The 19,294-nt window shown below is 41.0% G+C and overlaps 2 protein-coding genes across 2 annotated transcripts in view; one reads left to right on the top strand and one right to left on the bottom strand.

Moving 5' to 3' along the window:
• slc41a2a (solute carrier family 41 member 2a) overlaps positions 1-3,802 on the bottom strand; it is a 4,706-nt gene extending 904 nt beyond the window's left edge. Inside the window, exons 1-9 of the mRNA XM_031561756.1 lie at positions 3,724-3,802; positions 3,193-3,242; positions 2,777-3,087; positions 2,580-2,687; positions 2,167-2,238; positions 1,908-2,052; positions 915-1,061; positions 673-820; positions 239-338 (exon numbers count right to left, since the gene is read on the bottom strand). Coding sequence (XP_031417616.1) covers positions 239-338; positions 673-820; positions 915-1,061; positions 1,908-2,052; positions 2,167-2,238; positions 2,580-2,687; positions 2,777-3,067 — 1,011 coding nt within the window. The 5' untranslated portion in view covers positions 3,068-3,087; positions 3,193-3,242; positions 3,724-3,802. The remainder of the gene's footprint in view (positions 1-238; positions 339-672; positions 821-914; positions 1,062-1,907; positions 2,053-2,166; positions 2,239-2,579; positions 2,688-2,776; positions 3,088-3,192; positions 3,243-3,723) is intronic.
• Positions 3,803-4,201: 399 nt separating this feature from the next.
• On the top strand, positions 4,202-19,122 carry washc4 (WASH complex subunit 4). The gene is made up of 33 exons (XM_031564135.1): positions 4,202-4,353; positions 4,967-5,106; positions 5,364-5,417; positions 5,540-5,605; positions 5,703-5,748; positions 7,433-7,500; positions 7,762-7,844; positions 7,929-7,971; positions 8,105-8,208; positions 8,752-8,872; positions 8,985-9,108; positions 9,248-9,375; positions 9,515-9,675; positions 10,074-10,200; positions 10,393-10,518; positions 10,700-10,807; positions 11,684-11,830; positions 12,367-12,446; positions 12,581-12,686; positions 12,935-13,051; positions 13,216-13,384; positions 14,130-14,284; positions 14,371-14,445; positions 14,530-14,634; positions 14,824-14,958; positions 15,115-15,223; positions 15,816-15,882; positions 16,012-16,098; positions 16,211-16,358; positions 16,467-16,563; positions 16,699-16,895; positions 17,536-17,632; positions 17,829-19,122. Exons 1-33 carry the CDS (start codon positions 4,293-4,295, stop codon positions 17,894-17,896), a joined length of 3,519 nt encoding a protein of 1,172 aa, XP_031419995.1. The 5' UTR covers positions 4,202-4,292; the 3' UTR covers positions 17,897-19,122.
• The last annotated feature ends 172 nt before the right edge of the window (positions 19,123-19,294 follow it).

Here is a 19,294-nt window from a genome sequence, read left to right on the forward strand (position 1 = left end):
GTAAAGTAAAATAATATTTAAAGAATATGTGACAAAATATCCCTTGAGGGCAGTATGTCAGAGTCACTAAGCATGATACATTGCATTATGTTGCAATGTGTCATAAAAGTATATTACAAATGTTTGGAAATCTAAATTGTGGCTGACATATTCCAAAATACTGCAGGGCCAGCATTTGGATATTCCTGTGGCAATATTTGATATTTGATATTGCCATGGCATGTTTGTTTAGTCATACCCATAAGGCCTCAACATTACCATTGATGACAGGGCTGTACACCACTATTCCCTCAAGGTTGGGGTTTGACACTGTTTTATCCAGAATAAGTCCACCCATGCTGTGGGGAAAAATCAAAGGAAATGTTGTGGCTGTTGGGGTATGGGGCTCACTGACAAATCATTTTTATAAAACATAATTAGATACTGACAGGCAATACAAACATAATATTAATCTAAAATAAAATGATCACATTCTTACTACAGATAACCATCTAAAACAGCACAGAACCATCTCAAACAGCACATTGGTACACGGCTCACATATCCTACATGTATGCGACTCAAATATCACTTATAGCAACAATTCATTTGTGTGATGGTAGTATACTGGTTTTACTTGTTAAACTTTTCCCTCAGTTTGCTCTGCTTACGCAGAAAATGTGAATTACTGACCTGCTGATAAACATAGCCGTGATGACAGGTTCCCAGCCAGTGTAAAGCAGTTTTCGACTCTCTGGGTGTTGGAAAGATGCTACCACCCACACCGGGGTCAGGCACAGCAACGTTACACAAAGTAGATAGGAAACATAGGGGTGCGTGTCTATAACAAAGAGTGACAGGAGAAAAGACAGCGATTGAGAGAGAGCATAACTCAAATACCACCTTTTTCTAAATATTTCTCCCATTCCTCTTACCAATGCAGTCATACAGCCCTTGACCAACAAATGCTAAGATCGTTAGGGTGAGCAGGTCTCCAAAGCTTGCTGCAATTGGTGTGGCGACATTGTCAGGGTTGATGCCCATCTTCTTGGCCCCAAGAATGACTCCGACCATGAGGATGCCTGTTGGGAAATCAGAGTCCGGTACGGGACAGTGGATGATACAGTGATCGGGTAGAACTTATGATCATGACGTGACATGGAGTAGAACAGTAAAAAACCTTGAACTACTTTATAGCTGTGCATATATAATACATTGATTGCCATCCTAAATAACACAGAATTGGGAATTCAACAAGCTGTGGAATACTTAACTGTGACACAGGTCAATATGAGAACAACATCAGAACAGGTCGTACCAGACACATAAGGGAGGAAGTCCAGCATCTCTGATATTCTTTCATCCAAGCTCAGTATTGACGTTTCCATAGCCTCAGTCACAGGTGTTGGTGACTAGAACCCTTTCCTAAACAACTGCTATTCTCCTCCCTCCCCCTTGCCCCGCGCCCTCTCCCTTTCTATCCCAATCTATAGAGGGCTGGTCTAGGCCAGATGGGTTCCCCCTTCTCAGCTGGGGTCTACTCAGGGTTTTTTCCTGTTGAATGGGACCTTTTCCTTGCCACCGTCATTTGTATTCTTGCTCTTGCTCGGACACTGTAAGTGCCTTTAGACAATATTAAATAAATCATTATTAATGGTGCAATTGGAATAAATATGTTTGGATTGAACTGAAATCACTGAAAGACAACTCCAGGCTTTTACTTTATACTTAGATGAGTTTACATCATGGCTGCTGTGGCTAAAAGTGTACACCATTTCTTGTACCATATCTTAGATTGAGGTCACCACGGCTTTCTGTGCCTTGAATTGTGTACTATCCAGAGTACTGTCACGTACTGCAGAGTACTGTCACGTACTGCATCAGTGAGTTTGGCAGACAGGTGTCAGCAGTGAGTTGAGGAGACCTACCCTGTAAGAGGGAGGCAGTGAAGGCTGTCACCACACTGGAGCAGCACAGGACTGCTGCATGGCTCAGAGTCAGCTCCTCGGTCAGAGCCCAGCCCAGGCCACAGGCAGCGAGAGCGGCCAGAAGGCCCAGCACCGTGGCCTGCACCTTGGAACAAAAGGAGGTGGTGCCACTGAAAGATCTGCATTTATAGTAATGTTCATGTTTTGGAATAAAAAAAAACATTGCAGATTATATTGACAATGAGGAAAAATAGTTTACTTGCTTGAGTGCCAGATTTCCAATGATCAGGTTACGCTTTTCTGTTGGATTTTTTATCTTTCCAACATTAACCTGACAAAAAGTGCAGATGTATTATGTTACATACAGACATTGGAATAATCGCCCCAGTTTTCACTTTATTACCTGTGGAACTCATGCCCTCAGCCAAATCACAGCCGTGGGGACCACCTTTACCAACCATATTCTCCCCCCAGTCATATTGCTTGCGTACACATTTACCATATCCTTACTGGACTGTTTTCTTAACAAGTCTGTGTTAAGTTTCACAGAGGGGAGCAGAGAGCATGTGATGCAAATGAAAGAATGTCACCAACAGATCCTGGCAGCCTAGTTTGTTTACGAGTGTGTATGTGTGTGTCTGTGTGTGTCTGTGTGTGTCTGAGTCTGCTCACAGCCGTGGACAGCCTCGAGGCCAAAGTCATCTCCAGGTTTCCTTTTAGACCGAGAAGAGGAGGCACCAGAATGAAGATCTCTGTGATGTTCACAAACACATCCCAGTACTGTCAGACAAAGACAAACAGACAGACAGGTCCATTAAATAGATGTCTACTCTCTCTCTACACTCTGAAACATGACTCACAGAACTCACCTGAATCACATCCAGCAACATTCCAGCTGACACAGTCCCAATCCCTGCAAGCAGGAAGGGCACCAGGATCTGGAGCAGCATGACACGGACGGACTCATTGGGCATTCCATGAGGATGGGAGTTGTGCCCGTCCGAGTCATTATCCAAGTGCAGTCTGTGCGAACGGCTGCTGCGTAGCAAAGGATCAGTCTCTTTGTAGTCTCTGATATCACGATCAGAGAGGCTAAGCGAACCCCCTGTGAGTTTCTCAAATGGGTCTTCATGTGCCCGTTCTAGTCCAGGATGAGCCATGGAGAACTGCTGGGCTCAATCTGTCTATCAGAAGGGTATACAAACAATCAAAGGCATCTCTCCATATCATTTAAACCATGCTTTGGGTTAACCTGGGATTTCATTACTAACACAAAACTCCCTACATTTTTTCAGGATTTGGAAATGTCTTCATATGCATATGTTGGATGTTTATCTGAAACAAAAAGGAAGCACAGATTTATAAAGTTGTTCATTTATCTAGGCCTAAGTTAAGAAAAACAGCATTTGCAACCACATCAGTGAATAGTTATAAAGATAGTGTCTTAATAGGCTACTTTAGCTGTTTTAATGGAGGTGGGAAGAAATTAGGCCAAAAGAAAAAATGGTCTTCCATCACTGTAATAAGTGCCTGCCACCAGAGAAATGCAAGGATATCCAGGAACTTCCACAATGACTAACTCAAATGTTGCCAATAATTTTAGTCAGGTTTTTGTTAATATCATAAATTACGCGAATTATGATCATATGGCATCTGTCACATCTGGACACAAAGTTAGTCTGTCAAATAGGTTATTACACTCATGGCTATTTTGAAAATGCAGTCTACACATTTTTACAACCTTGAAGTCTCATTCAGTCACACAAAAAAATAGAGGAATATTGTTAGTGTACAAACTGAATGAAAGCTCTCTGACCTGACGACATAGCGAAAAGCTGACAGTTGGTGGTCTTCTTCGCTTAATCCTCACGGCCGTAATGGCAACTCCTGGCAATTCAACACAACTTCAACTCAAGTCCACGCCCAGATTTAGTTGGAAAGTAGGCATAGCTACGGCTTAGCTCTGATAGCCTATTCTCATATTCATGAGGCGAGAACGCTTAACATTTACTATTCACTTAATGTAATCCACTCTAACTAATCTAATTTCTCACATAGATGTTAAACAAATAAAACAAATAATAATAATAATGGGTGAGTGTTTGTTTGTGCATTTTTGTAGCCCACATATACACATAAAAAAATAAGAAATATACAGAAGAAACAACATGTAGGCCAATGCCTGCAACCCCATAGCAAAAATACTGTAATAAGTAGCTGATTTGTCCAGTAGCTAATACTGTCAGCAAAAACTACATTTCCCACGTCTTTCGTCATGGGTTAAATCATGGGACCGTCACGTCCTGTGATCACACCGTAGTGCATTCAGTGAGAGGTCGGTTTGTATGCATTAGTTGTAGTTAGCCGATTGTGTCAAACAACACGATGGCCGTGGAGGCTATCTCCCCTGACTGGGAATTTGACCGTTTTGATGATGGTTCACAGAGTAAGTCTATTTTGTGCAGTGACACCTGGCTATGATGTGGCAAATTCCTGATATTATATGCTAACTTGTTAGCTAGCATGGTAGCTAGTGGTCAGATTGACAAGATAGCTATCGTTAGTTGGCACTGGGCAATTAAGAGTGAACTGGTGGCAAGCTTTCCGATGGCGACTTTTCTTTGCGGTCCTCCACACTGGTTGCCGTGATCAGTTCGTGCAAGGTACTGGTTAAGCCGAGTCACGGTATTCAGTACGACTGAGCAGTTCTTCATTTGATAATGTTACGTGATGTTAACTGGCGATATTTCAAGACAATGATTACCATAACTCTTAAAAATAGTTTTCCTATTTTTGCGATATGCTGCTCGGAAGTTGCAGGTTGTGGTGATTCTTGAACAGAATTGTCACATAGTTTCAGGTTCGGTTGAGGTCGTGAAGGCCAACACAGCATCGCATAGCAGTGATTTGAAAATGAGGCTATAGCCTCACACCACAAAGCAATTAGCGACACCATATAGGTTCTTACGACTGAAAATATAACACTACAGTGTCAGTATGGGCTCTGTAATTGCAGCACATTTTTACCAGCAGAACGGGCTCTCATCTTATGTTCACAGAAATACACACCGAAGTGCAGTTGAAGAACTATGGGAAGTTCCTGGAAGAATACACATCACAACTAAAGGGCATCGAGGAAGCCTTAGATGACACTATTGGTGATGTGTGGGACTTCACCTTGGACCCTATCGCACTGCAGGTATTATTACCTTAAAGTGATGATATTCTAATTTGATAGATGGAAATGATTCATATTTGGCACTGGTAATGATAGGTTATTTGTAATCACTAAACAACATGAAATGAAAACCCTATAATACATTGTCATAAACTGTTGAACAGGTAAGAATTAATTTGTGAAAATGTTATAATATAGTAGTTTGCAATGAATACATATTTGTTCTACCTTTTGCACACGGCAACATTTGATATGCATTTACACGCTCTCTCCTACAGCTTGTCCCACACGAACAGTCGTCATTGTTGGAGTTGATTAAAACGGAGAATAAGGTACAACCTACCCTGAAGTGTTGCAGTTAGTCAAATACAGCATCACGGTCAATTATAACTGATGTATGTCAGCACATGTTTTCATTGTTGGTTTTGACATCGTAGTGTTCTCTTACTCTTAGGTCCTCAACAAAGTAATAACTGTCTATGCGGCCTTGTGCAGTGAAGTGAAGAAGTTAAAATACGAGGTATGGTACTTGCCATTCTAAACGACAAGTAATTCTTAAACGCTTTAGACACCTGTCTAAGTCAATATGAATTAATATCCCATTATTTCCTCTGTAGGCTGAGAATAAGTTTTATAATGGCCTACTCTACTATGGTGAAGGAGGTAGGCCTAATCATTGATTTTATTCACTGATGTACTGTCATCTTTGTTAAATCTGTCATCTAACACACTTGCACTTCCTCTCCAACTTGCACTTCCTCTCCCTTCCTCTCCCTTCCTCTACCTCTCCTTATCTTTCCTCTAATGCCATCTCCTCTAACTAGCACTTAAACTCGCACTTACAGTAGTTACATTCCTGCACTTTTTATTTCTTATGTAAAGTAGTATTTATTGTTACACTAGGTCTCTCGCTCGTAGCTTGATTGTTCTCTCCTTTGTACATCGCTTTGGATAAAAGCATCTGCTAAATTACTAAATGTAAATGTAAATCTGTTTAGAAGATGTACTTTTGAATACTAAAGTTAGCTAGCTTTATATTTGGCTTTAGCTTTACATTCCCTGAGCATAACCTGGGTTTTGTATTAGTATTAACCAATAATGTATATCCCATTAAAGCAGCATTATGGAGATTTGGTCTATGGCTAAAAAGCATAAAAAAGGCTGCAAACAGCGCCACCAGCCCATGACACTGATAAAAGCTTGCTGATTTGCTAACTGGAACCTGTGCTGTGAAAGCATTTCTTCATTTTTGTATCTGTCTACTACAGTTTAGTCTGGTGTAATTTTGGATGGAATGTTTATATGGCCTACCATACGTCAAATGCCACTATTACAACACAGTGCTGCACGATGCTTGTCCTACATGTTTTGTATGAGATCATAAAGGCCGAAATATGCTATGACTGCGTTACTGTGTGGCCACGCAGTTGCTTCGACGATCTCGTGAACCTTTATAGTTCTCCGTCGGTTGGTGGGTGTCACAAAGCAATTACAAAAAAAAGATGGTGGACCAAACTCCGTAGATGGTCGTATTTGTACATAAAAGTTGTTTGTGTGACTTTTTTTTGCTTAGATTTTTTTTAAAGTTACAGAGACGGACACTGCAATGTAAAAACCCCATTATTGTAACTGAAAAATATGTCTGAGGGGATTTGCGAGATGTCTGAGCCAGCTATCTAATGTTAGCATGCTACTACCCACAAGGTAAACAGCGATAAAAGTTGTCTGTTTGACTTTTTTTTGCTTAGATTGTTTTTAAAGTTACCGAGAATTAGACACTGCAATGTAAAAATCGGTAAGCAGCATGGGTTGGACCAATCACAGCCCTTCAGTCTCCGTGGGCTCTCCGTCATTTAGACAGATAGTTACAAATCAGGCCACGGAGAGGTGCCCGGAGAGGGGTCTGCGTGTCTGCGTAAAAGGCCGACCATAAATCGGGCTCAAGCCATCCACTGTCTTGCCAACAGTTTTTGAGTTTGTATTTAGCATAGTTCAATGACTGTTTGTAAATGTTTGGGCATCCCTGAGCAAAATGTGCACTTTGGTGATTTTTGAAGTAAAAAGCAGTAAATACAACCCCTCCAGCAAACCGACAAACTCAAAAACCAGAATTTCTTCAAATGTTTATGCGATGTTACATTTTATTTAATGAAAATAGAAAAAGTTATTATGGCATGTGCAAAAGTTTGGGGCCTAAGAACATAATATAGTTAGGCCTTGTTTGACTCAAGTCCAATAGTTTGATGTCTGCTTGCTGCAGTTCCGGGTTCTACTGACTACAGGGGTGCCCAAACTTTTGCACCCAACTGTATTGTGTTATTCACAAGTGTTCCGTCATGTATTACAGCATCAGATACCAGTGTGGTGGAAGGAGAATCACAGATACAGATGGGCAGATTCATCTCTTTTTTACAGGTGAGCCTTGAACTAGGTTCAAAGTGAGATCCTCATTTACATAATATTGAAGGCACAAATGTATTAAATGTTTCTTAACATGGCGTTATGCTCTAGAATGGTCCTAAAAGACATGTTTTAGGGATTGATGGGTGATAATAGAGCCAATATATCAATATTATTTTTCATTATCTAAATGCTTGGTCAGTATGAAAAAAGTGGCTCTAACCTCATCAATCAATCTAGAGTTTCATCTTTGTCTGTCTTTTGTGTCCAATTCAGGAGCTGTCATGTTTTGTGTCTCGCTGCTTTGAAGTTGTGGTCAACATAGTTCATCAGTTGGCAGCTCTTTACAACAGTAACAAGTAAGTGTGTTTGTGTTTTCAGGCAGAACTGTTAACGCCACCAGTGTTTATAAGCACACGTTTCATTTTTGTGTTTTTTTGTAGGGGTGCAACTAAAATAATTGAATCTACTGGTGTTCACTTTCAGGTACTTGTGATGTGTTCCTATTTATAACTTCTCTGTAGAATTCAAATTCTTGACCTAAAGAAACGGATAGTGTTTAACACATTTGTGCAACTTCAAAACTTTCATGTAAAATACATAATTTGAATGTCTGCAGACAGTATATGAGCACCTGGGAGAGTTGCTCGTGGTTCTCATAACTTTGGACGAGATTATGGAGAATCACACAACCTTGAGAGACCACTGGAAGATGTACAAGAGGTGAGTATCGCCGTACCCCCTCTCATGGACGATGTACATCAGCTATACTGGAGTATATATATTGAGTATCGCCATACATGTGATGCACAGTGTTGAGGTCTGTCAACTCAAGTTTGAGATTTTCTTAATCTGTCCTTTGAATACCCCCTGTTCCATTATTTGTGTAATAATCATTATCACTTTTCAAAACTAAGTGCTCTTCAGGCCAGGATAGGGCAACTCTAACAGCAAATGTGTTTTGATGTGAATGAGCCTGTTTCCATTAACCCTAGTCACATTTTACTCTATACGTGTGGGATTTCCTATTTGAATGTTCAAAATTTGCATTAAAAAGTTGGATGGAAACCCAGCTATTGTTCACTGTTAAATGAATAGATGTTATTAACGCTGCCTCTTAACTGAATAGATGTAATTAACGCTGACTCTTAACTGAATAGATGTTATTAACGCTGCCTCCTAACTGCATTTGCTGTCACGGCACAGAGATCCACATGGATGCCAGGCGAGTCCACCAGTTCATTCTTTGTATTTCAACTCTTTCAGGTTACTGAAATCAGTGCATCACAACCCATCCAAGTTTGCCATTTCAGAAGAGAAGCTGAAGCCCTTTGAGAAACTGCTGCTGAAGCTGGAAGGACAGTTGCTGGATGGCATGATATTTCAGGTAGACTTTCTACTGCCCTAACAGTTCTTTAACATATTGATAATAAACTGCAGTATACTGGTTCTGTCCAGGACCTTGATGTCTGCATAACACCGTATGTTTTTCCAAATAGGCTTGTGTGGACCAAAGGTTCGATGATCCAGGAGAAGGCGTGTCTGTCTCTAAAAACACTTCATTTGCTGAGGAGTTTGGTCAGAACATCCGCACCATTTTTGCCAATGTTGAGTCAAAGCTTGGTGAGTTTACACTTGTGTGGCCTTGTTTCTAACACTACCACCAATACACTTTAATGTGTGTTGATAGTTCTGAGTGACGCGTTATGATTTGATTTCATGTTTGATTCATTTCCTTTTGTGGCTTTGATTGTGCCATTAGGGGAGCCTTCAGAGATTGACCAGCGGGACAAGTATGCCGGAGTCTCTGGTCTGTTTGTTCTGCATTTTCACATCTTCAGAACCGTGGACAAGAAGCTTTACAAATCTCTGCTGGATGTTTGCAAAAAAGTGTGTAGTGCTTTGTTTGTGGAATTTTACTTGAATATTAGCATATTTAGCATTTTCTTCTACAAGTGTGATCATTTAAAAAAACATCTAACAGCTTTAGAGAACGAGAGCATTCATTTTCTACAAATCCTTTGTGCAGGTACCTGCAGTGACTCTCACAGCCAACATCATCTGGTTCCCTGATGCCTTTCTCATCAATAAGGTTCCTCCTGCGGCCAAACTGATGGACAAGAAGAGTTTACAGAACATACGTCTACATAGAGACACCTTCTTACAGCAGAAGGCACAGTCACTCACCAAGTCAGTGAAAACCCTTTCTGTACAAGATGTTTCTACTTCTATGTCAGCCTTGTAAATACGTAGAGAATTAAGGTCAAATGTAGACGCCATGGGTCATCAGCGCAGTTGGAGAAATGACTCATTTAGATGTTTTTGCCACAGTATTCTCTGAAACATTTTGATTATGTAGAAAAGGAAATGTGTCTTCAGGTTCATAAGACTGCAATAGTCCAAATACTATGAAATAAGTCATTCTTACCCTCTGAAGTGTTTCTAGAAAGTACTTTCCTTTATTTTTAATTTAGACTTTACTTAAAGGTATAAAACGTGAATATGTTTTCAGGACTAAATCCAGTATTCATTCATACCAGACAATTCATCCAGTAGGTAATTTTCAGCATATTTTGTTCCTTGTACAGGGATGTCCAGTCCTATTATGTGTTTGTGACCTCCTGGATGATGAAGATGGAGTCCATCTTATCGAAAGAGCAACGGCCGGAGAAACTGGCAGAAGACCTGAGCAGCCGGTGCAACGTGTTTGTGCAGGTGAATAATGAGTGATGTTGGTGCTGTTTCTGCTATTGTTGCTTTTGCGAATATATTGTTAATGATATGTTTTTGCTAAATTTTTACTGCGTGAAATTGACTTTACTTTATAGTGTATCTAATTGCAGTGTCAGAAATATAGTATTTCACCACAGCTCCCATCATCCCAACCACTCACTCATCCTTCTCTAGGGTATCCTGTATGCTTACAGCCTGAGCACCATCATCAAGACCACCATGAACATGTACATGTCCCTGCAAAGGCCCATGACCAAGACCTCTGTGAAAGCCTTATGCCGGCTGGTGGAGCTGTTGAAAGTAAGCCATGATTACTAATATCTTACAAATAAATAAATGAATACTCATACACAGATCATTTCATAATCAGGTGTTGATCTCAAAATTAATAATTAAAATAAAATAAAATAAATTACATGTTCAAATGCTTCATCAAAAGAGTTACTGAACAAGAGCTGACTGCTTGGTGTTTTTTTTTCAGGCGGTAGAACACACATTTCACCGGCGTTCCATGGTCGTGGCTGATTCTGTGTCTCACATCACCCAACAGTTGCAGTCCCAGGCCCTCACAGCCATTGCCCATGCCAAGGTGAGCCTCCTCTCTGACAGATGTTCTTAACTCAAACATGTTGCATTGAGGCAGAACACTTGGCTTTTAGAAGAGCAAACCTACAGTTAAACATCTCTCTCATCTGTAGCTTTTAGAATAGTAAACCTACAGTTAAACATCTCTCTCATCTGTGGCTTTTAGAATAGTAAACCTACAGTTAAACATCTCTTTAATCTCTCCCTCACCTGTGGCTTTTAAAACAGCAAACCTACAGTTAAACATCTCTTTAATCTCTCCCTCACCTGTGGCTTTTAAAACAGCAAACCTACAGTTAAACATCTCTCTCATCTCTCTCAACTTTGGCTTTTAAAACAGCAAACCTACAGTTAAACATCTCTCTCATCTGTAGCTTTTAGAATAGTAAACCTACAGTTAAACATCTCTCTCATCTGTGGCTTTTAGAATAGTAAACCTACAGTTAAACATCTCTTTAATCTCTCCCTCACCTGTGGCTTTTAAAACAGCAAACCTACAGTTAAACATCTCTTTAATCTCTCCCTCACCTGTGGCTTTTAAAACAGCAAACCTACAGTTAAACATCTCTTTAATCTCTCCCTCACCTGTGGCTTTTAAAACAGCAAACCTACAGTTAAACATCTCTTTAATCTCTCCCTCACCTGTGGCTTTTAAAACAGCAAACCTACAGTTAAACATCTCTTTAATCTCTCCCTCACCTGTGGCTTTTAAAACAGCAAACCTACAGTTAAACATCTCTCTCTCACCTTTGGCTTTTTTTGCTCAGTGGTTGTCTGCTCCTTAAGACCAGATTTGCCTTGATCACTGATGATCACTGAAGGTCACATGTTGCCCTGCCAAATAAACAGTGCTTCCATGCTGTCTTCACCTCCATGGCAGAAAAGAGTCATATCAGACAAGAAGTACAGCGAGCAGCGGCTGGACGTGCTCTCCGCTCTGGTATTGGCCGAGAACACTCTGAACGGGCCGAGCACCAAAGAGCGCAGACTGGTGGTGTCACTGGCACTCAGCGTGGGAACGCAGATGGTAAGGCACTGATCCCGTGGGGGGGGGGGAAGTAGGGGTAGAAAGATTCCACTCAGTGTTGATTAAAAGAGGAAATGTTAAGGTTTGTTGTCCACAAAAACAATAATGAGTATAGACTTAAAACAACAATGTGATTGTGAAATAGTTTCCCCAGTGTTCCTGTGCATTGTCCTTTGTTTTAAGTCTTCCATTGCATCTGCTTACGTTTCTCTGGTCATGACGAATAGAAACAACTGCCATACATAGAATGCACATATATATTATGCAACGCCACTGTTTGGTTAGTCTGCACACACCGTCATATATAGTTATATTGCACCTTTAAGCTGTCAGTATCATTCTTTAGCTTGGACTACTACTATTTCACTCAACTGCAAGGTGCTAACAACACCAAGGTTATGGGTTCAATACCCAGGGAACACACATACTGATCAAAATGTCTGTCTTTACAATACTGCTGCTAACTTCGTACAAAACCTCCTCGATGACTAGATGTGAATGTACAGTGTCCTTGTCAAGTACTGTTTCTATCACAGAAAACCTTCAGGGATGAAGAGCTACTACCCTTGCAGTTGGTTCTTAAGAAGCTGGACTTAATCAGTGAATTGAGGGAAAGGTATGTGCCAGTGAATAGCTCCTTTCTCAAAGAAAGACAAAGATGACACACATTTTTCCTGTGAAATGACTGTGAAATGAATGCTAAACTACAAATATTCAGATGCAGCATAACAGAAGATCTCTTTCTCCCAGGGTGAAAATTCAGTGTGACTGCAGTTTTCTGTATTGGCACCGTGCCGTTTTCCCGATCTACTTGGACGATGTGTATGACCATGCTGTTGATGCTGCACGGATACACGTAAGACTCCTTAAAGCATCTGTTTGTTGTTCCACACTGTGGCTGTGGAGCTCTTGCTCATTCTTCTTGTTCTCTGGCTGTTGTAGTACATGTTCCTCTTGTTCTCTGGCTGTTGTAGTACATGTTCTTCTTGTTCTCTTGTTCTCTTGTAGTACACGTTCTTGTTCTCTTGTTCTCTTGTAGTACATGTTCTTGTTCTCTTGTTCTGTTGTAGTTCATGTTCTTCTTGTTCTCTTGTTCTCTTGTAGTACACGTTCAGTGCCCTCAGAGACAGTGTGCCAACCATGATGCACGCCAAGCACATGGACTCATGCGACCAGCTGCTAGAGAGCTACGACGCTGAAATCATGGAGGTCTTCAAGGAGGTAAGAGACAAAGAAGGAATGCAATGAAATTGCAAAAGAGCCTGAAATGTTCTGGAAGACAAGCTCAGGATTTCAGGGTTACATTTTTTTTCGTCATTCCCCCCTTCCATCCTCTCTCTCTCTCTCTCCCTCTCTCTCTCTCGCTCTCTCTCTCTTCCTTCCAGCACTTGTTGGACAAGCTTTGCAAGGAGATTGAAAAGGACCTGCGCCTCTCTGTGCACAGACACCTCAAGCTGGATGACAGAAACCCGTTCAAAGTGGGCCTTAAAGACCTGGCCCACTTCTTCACCCTGAAACCCATCCGTTTCTTCAACCGCTTCATTGATATCAAAGGTAGACCTTAAGATCGCTCTGGACAGAGATGTACTCACCTTTGTACATGTTCGACTGTGGTGACCGCTCTGGACAGAGATGTACTCACCTTTGTACATGTTCGACTGTGGTGACCGCTCTGGCACACAGGACAATATACTCTATTGTTACACTTGTAATGATTGGACGAGCACCAGTGCAGGCAAACATACTCTATTGTTACACTTGTAATGATTGGACGAGCACCAGTGCAGGCAAACATACTCTATTGTTACACTTGTAATGATTGGACGAGCAGCAGCAGTGCAGGCAAACATACTCTATTGTTACACTTGTAATGATTGGACGAGCACCAGTGCAGGCAAACATACTCTATTGTTACACTTGTAATGATTGGACGAGCAGCAGCAGTGCAGGCAAACATACTCTATTGTTACACTTGTAATGATTGGACGAGCAGCACCAGTGCAGGCAAACATACTCTATTGTTTCACTTGTAATGATTGGACGAGCAGCAGTGCAGGCAAACATACTCTATTGTTACACTTGTAATGATTGGACAAGTAACAATGCAAGCAAACATCTGGGCCGTGTTGAACTGAAGGTTTGCATGTGCATAAAAATAGTCAAGACATGTAATTGTAGTCTCATTAAAGAAACAGTCCTGACCCCCTGCACCCTGTTATGTCCTCTTCAGGAGGTTGTTTGATATGGTTGGTATTGTACCCTCATGCCTTGTCTTTGTACCTCCATGTGTTTTTTACAGCATATGTGACTCACTACTTGGACAAAACCTTCTACAATCTGACGACTGTGGCTCTGCATGACTGGGCTACATACAGTGAGATGAGGAACCTTGCTACCCAGCGCTACGGACTGATGATGACGGAGGCCCATCTCCCCAGCCAAACCCTAGAGCAGGTCAGCCAGCTAGAGGCTCTTGAATAATGATTCATGGTTGGACTTCACAGTCCAGTTCTAACCTCAGTGTTGTTGCCCTGTAACAGGGGCTGGATGTCTTGGAGATCATGAGGAACATCCATGTGTTTGTGTCACGCTACAACTACAATCTCAACAACCAGGCAAGGTCTTTTTCAGTCGCTTATCTTTCACTGACCTTGTGGGTCTTTCTATGTACTTTAATGTTCTTTTTGTTGTTCACGCAGATCTTCATTGAGAAGACCAGCAACAACAAGCATCTAAACACAATCAACATCCGACACATTGCTAACTCTATCCGCACCCATGGAACTGGAATCATGAACACCACAGTAACTTTTTTTTTTTTTAATATATCGCCATGGGAGGATAACTTGCAATGATTTTGCCACACCTAATTATATTTAGTCCAATGTCATCATTTACTAGTTTGAAATTTAAAAAAAAACTAGACATGTTTTATGTTCATAGGCCACAGTAGGTTCAAGCTTTAACCTGCTAAAGCAACCTTTGATCTCTAGGTAAACTTCACATACCAGTTTCTCCGGAAGAAGTTCTACATTTTCAGTCAGTTCATGTATGACGAGCATATCAAGTCCAGACTCATCAAGGACATCCGCTTCTTTAGGGAGACCAAAGATGAGTCGGATCAGAAGGTAAGATCCTGTTTCCAGCCTCTTTCCAGCCTCTTTTTGGCCTCTTTTCCCCTTGTGTGACATGCAAATGATGGCTTGTTGATACAGTTGACTTTTGTTGTATGGTTGATTGTCTGTTGGCCTGTTTCTTCTTTTTGGCTGGCGTTATGAATGCAGTACCCCTTTGAGAGAGCAGAGAAGTTCAACCGAGGCATCAGAAAGCTGGGCATCACACCAGAGGGCCAGAGCTACCTGGATCAGTTCAGACAGTTGATCAGCCAGATAGGTGAGTGCACTGCAGAACACAAAGAGATTGATCAGCCAGATAGGTGAGTGCACTGCAGAACACAAAGAGATTGATCAGCCAGATAGGTGAGTGCACTACAGAACACAGAGAGATTGATGCACAGCCATAATCAACTCCTAACATATTGCAATAGCTCAGTGTTACTCCCTTCCTATATTAAAGATACATGATATTAAGACGTTTTTTTAGGAAACTAGTTTTTGTTTCTTCAAATTCATGTTGATGGTATATGGTCACGTGAAGGGGCTATAATCGCATCTGAACAGCGTTTACAAGACAAGGCACAGTGTGGCCAAATACTTGACACTCATGTTCGTGGGGTTGGTAAAGGATATCCCATGAATGGGATTTGGCCGTTGGCACGAGACCGGAGGCCAAGTAATCACAGCCATGGGGATGTCCTTGACCAACCCCACAAACCAGAGCGCCATATTGCTTAAGTGTTAAGTGTAGTAGAAGGAATGTCCAATCAGAAATGAATAAATCATTCGACTGGATCAAACTCGCTAAGTATAAATTGCTGTATTACAAAAGACAAGAGTACCTCTTTCAATTGCTCCTCTCCTTGTAGGCAATGCAATGGGCTATGTGCGGATGATTCGCTCGGGGGGTCTACATTGCTGCAGCAGTGCTATCAGGTAAAAAGAGATTCAAAAGTGTTGTTTTGTTCTCTTAGAGAAGGTGTTCTTTCATCATTAGCTTAGAGCTTGTAAGGGTACACAAATACATTATGTTTGACATTTTTTTTTACTTTTTTTTTTTTTAAGATTTGTTCCCGACCTTGAGGATATAGTGAACTTTGAGGAACTGGTGACAGAGGAAGGCCTTTCAAAGGAAACTCAAAAAGCTGCCAGGTAATTTTTCTTGAATAGTTATCCACTGACATAGGTCATTCTTATCTAATAGTTATCCACTGACATTGGTAATTCACTAGAAAAGGCATTCAAAGCACCCTCTGACTTCCAGCCTTCTAGACGCGGTCCTCGGTGATTTGACCAGCAACTCTGCAGAGGGCACAGAATACTTCAAGATGCTGGTGGGGGTGTTTGCTCCAGAGTTTCGCAGTGTGAAGAACATGCACCTCAGGAACTTCTACATGATTGTCCCGCCTCTGGTGAGTCTCAGACTTGTCTTGTCAGTGTGACCGTATCTTCTCATACTGGTGATTTGATATAGACAGGGACTCAGACTCAGTTTTAATCTACCATACTCTGCTTTTCAGACTGTCAATTTTGTTGAGCACTCAATTGGTTGCAAAGAAAAACTAAACAAGAAAAACAAAGGCGGGGCAGCCTTCACAGATGATGGCTTTGCCATGGGTATGTGGACATTTTGTGTCAGGCTGTGTGTGAGCCGAATAGTTCTTTTTCTCTATTCAGTGTGTATCTCAGTAGCCCTTCGTGTTTAATGTTTGTTATGTGTTGTTTTTCGTTGTATGTTTCTGGATGGCATAGGGGTGGCCTACATCCTGAAACTTTTGGACCAGTACCAGGAGTTTGATTCCCTCCACTGGTTCCAGGCCGTGCGGGATAAGTATGTGAAGGAGATGAATGCCGTGGTGAAGGAGCAGAACGTCCAGGCCACCAGCCAGGACGAGAAGCTCATGCAGACCATGAACCTCACTCAGAAGAGGCTGGATATCTACCTGCAGGTAGGATCTGACACAGACAAGGGAATGGTGTTGCTGTGGCTCAGGTGTGGATCCGATAACCAGGGAGCACTTATACTGAGGACCATGTGTATCTGTGTAATACTGTAAGTCACTGTAGGAAGTGTCTGCTATATGAAGCCAGTTACTAAAGAAATGTTTGGCATCCGGTCACAACTCAATCGATCTAGGTTGACCAGACGTTCTGTCCTTCTCAAGTCAGTCTAGTGTTTCAGCACCTATCCAGGTGTCAACCTGCTTTTTCTTTTTTTAAAGGTGTATGTAGCAAACTGGGTCTAACCTGCACCCTGACCGCAATGCCTTAGAGCCAGACTCCTTGGTGTGGCAGTCAGGGCACATACTCAACTGTAGTGGCATCACACCGTACATTCTCTCATATTCAAAGGGTAAAAAGGACAAATGGGTTGTGAGTTTCACTCCAGGTGGGCTTGTAAACGAGATAGTTCATCCCCATAATGTTGATCTAGCTGGTTTCTGGCTTTATGCTGTATTTCCAAGAGTAGTGATGACCGATTATTACAGATTGTGGGCCAATGAAGCTTGGATATTTTCTGATGTGTGTGTGAAACATACATATAAACTATTTGCGGTCTGAACTACAAAGCCTTCTCCTTCCCAACAGGAGTTTGAGCTACTCTATTTCTCCTTGAGTAGCGCACGGATCTTCTTCAGGGCCGACAAGACAGCAGCTGAAGAGATTCAGGAGAAGAAGGACCGAGGTGAGTGAAGTATTTTATCAGCAACTACCTCACGTTGTCGCCTTCCTTCACATAAATTCAAGTTATCTGATCTAACACTTTATTTCCATGGCTTTATGATGTGTTAATAATAATAATAAAAGATAATTTGCAGTTAGATTGTTCAGTGATTTTGATTTGGGTAAATAATTGGATAAATTGATTTGTTTCCTTGTAGAAGTGTTCTTTAGAGGCAACGCTGCATCTTCTACTGAGGCTACAGCCTCTGAGTCCAGCTCAAAATGATTATCACTCTGCTCCGAGATCACTTAAGAACTGTGAATGGACCTGACCTATGAATGTGAAGACCAATACACACTGGCAGTTTGGGTCAAAACTGCCAGAGCAGAGATGGTTTCTAAGGATAACTTGAACATGGACATGGAGCTCTGAGGTGATCGGGGTAGAGAAACGAATGTAGTTTTTTGTAGTGCTTCTGAGCTCTTCAGTGCTAGCTGACCGATCAGACAGCATTTTGACTAATACATATTGATATCATTCTTTTTTGATAACACTGTCTTTCTGCAGTGTGTCTGCTTGTTTGTTGTAATTTGGTATGTTCCACTAAAAAGATGGTAGGCTGTTTAAATACAATTACCACAGATACTTTATGTACAGATCTGTTTTTTTTTTTCTCTCCATAGCCCAATGTACAAACAGAAAAAGCAACTCGAACATCACCAATTAGATGTCTGTGGAACTCCTACATAGAAATAACAGTCAAACACAATTTTCTACTTCAGATATCCAGATAAAAGATGCTAAGATTAAAGCACCATTTGGAATAGTTGGAAAACAAATGATTTGAAACCCTTTCCTCCACAGCACTGTGACTGTCCCAGACTTGAGTAATCAGTGGTTTCTCTTATGTTTGAATGTGTTTCCAGTTCTCTAAAATCCCAGCTATAACAACAGGATATACTTTGTCAGCTATAGCATCTTGATAATCATGTTACTGTTACATGCTATGTTTTGTTGCTTTCATTCAGTGTTATTTGAACACATCCCAATCAGATAACTTGGGTAAACAGACATGTAATCCATAGCCCAATTTAATTTCTTAGACGCATACAGTGGCTATGCCTGCTTAAATGGCTTCAAATGTTTGGCAAAAGGAGAAAAAAATTAAAACAAGAAATAGCCTTTTCAATCCATGGGTTCCACATGTGCCTATAATCTTCAGCATAACTTGGTCTTGGAAGATGAATTTTAAGTAAATAATTTTATTCATAATTAAACTAGTGGATCAGATTCAAAAACATCTTACTGGGACAGCTTAATGGTTCCTATGTAAAATGAAAAAATCAAGAGAGTATCTACCATAGCTACCAAGTACTGCTTACAGTTCAGATTGTTTTGGGTCGTTTTTCATAACATTCCAAAGTGTTTCTTGCCAGCCTTTTGTAATGTGTGAGCACATTTATATGCATATATTTGTCAAAATAACCTGAGTAAATATTTTATTGAAAATGTGTGATTGTTTTGGCATATCTGTGAATACCAACATGCTGTCCTTGTTTACCATTTGGTTAATACAGCCGTATGTTTCTCAGTAAGTACTAAGTTTGGATGCATATATATATATATATATGCAGCTAGGCCTTTCTTGAGTAATGTGTTTAGTGTGCTGCTAGACTGAAAAAT

The sequence above is a fragment of the Clupea harengus genome, chromosome 3, assembly GCF_900700415.2.
Source record: "Clupea harengus chromosome 3, Ch_v2.0.2, whole genome shotgun sequence".
In the NCBI taxonomy this organism is placed as follows: domain Eukaryota; kingdom Metazoa; phylum Chordata; class Actinopteri; order Clupeiformes; family Clupeidae; genus Clupea; species Clupea harengus.

Excerpts from the sequence above, each read along its gene's own strand:
- washc4 (XM_031564135.1), top strand. The coding sequence starts at position 4,293 with ATGGCCGTGGAGGCTATCTCCCCTGACTGGGAATTTGACCGTTTTGAT. Across the intron at positions 16,099-16,210 it reads GAAACTCAAAAAGCTGCCAG|CCTTCTAGACGCGGTCCTCG; the intron begins GTAATTTTTCTT and ends TCTGACTTCCAG. Across the intron at positions 16,564-16,698 it reads AGATGATGGCTTTGCCATGG|GGGTGGCCTACATCCTGAAA; the intron begins GTATGTGGACAT and ends TGGATGGCATAG.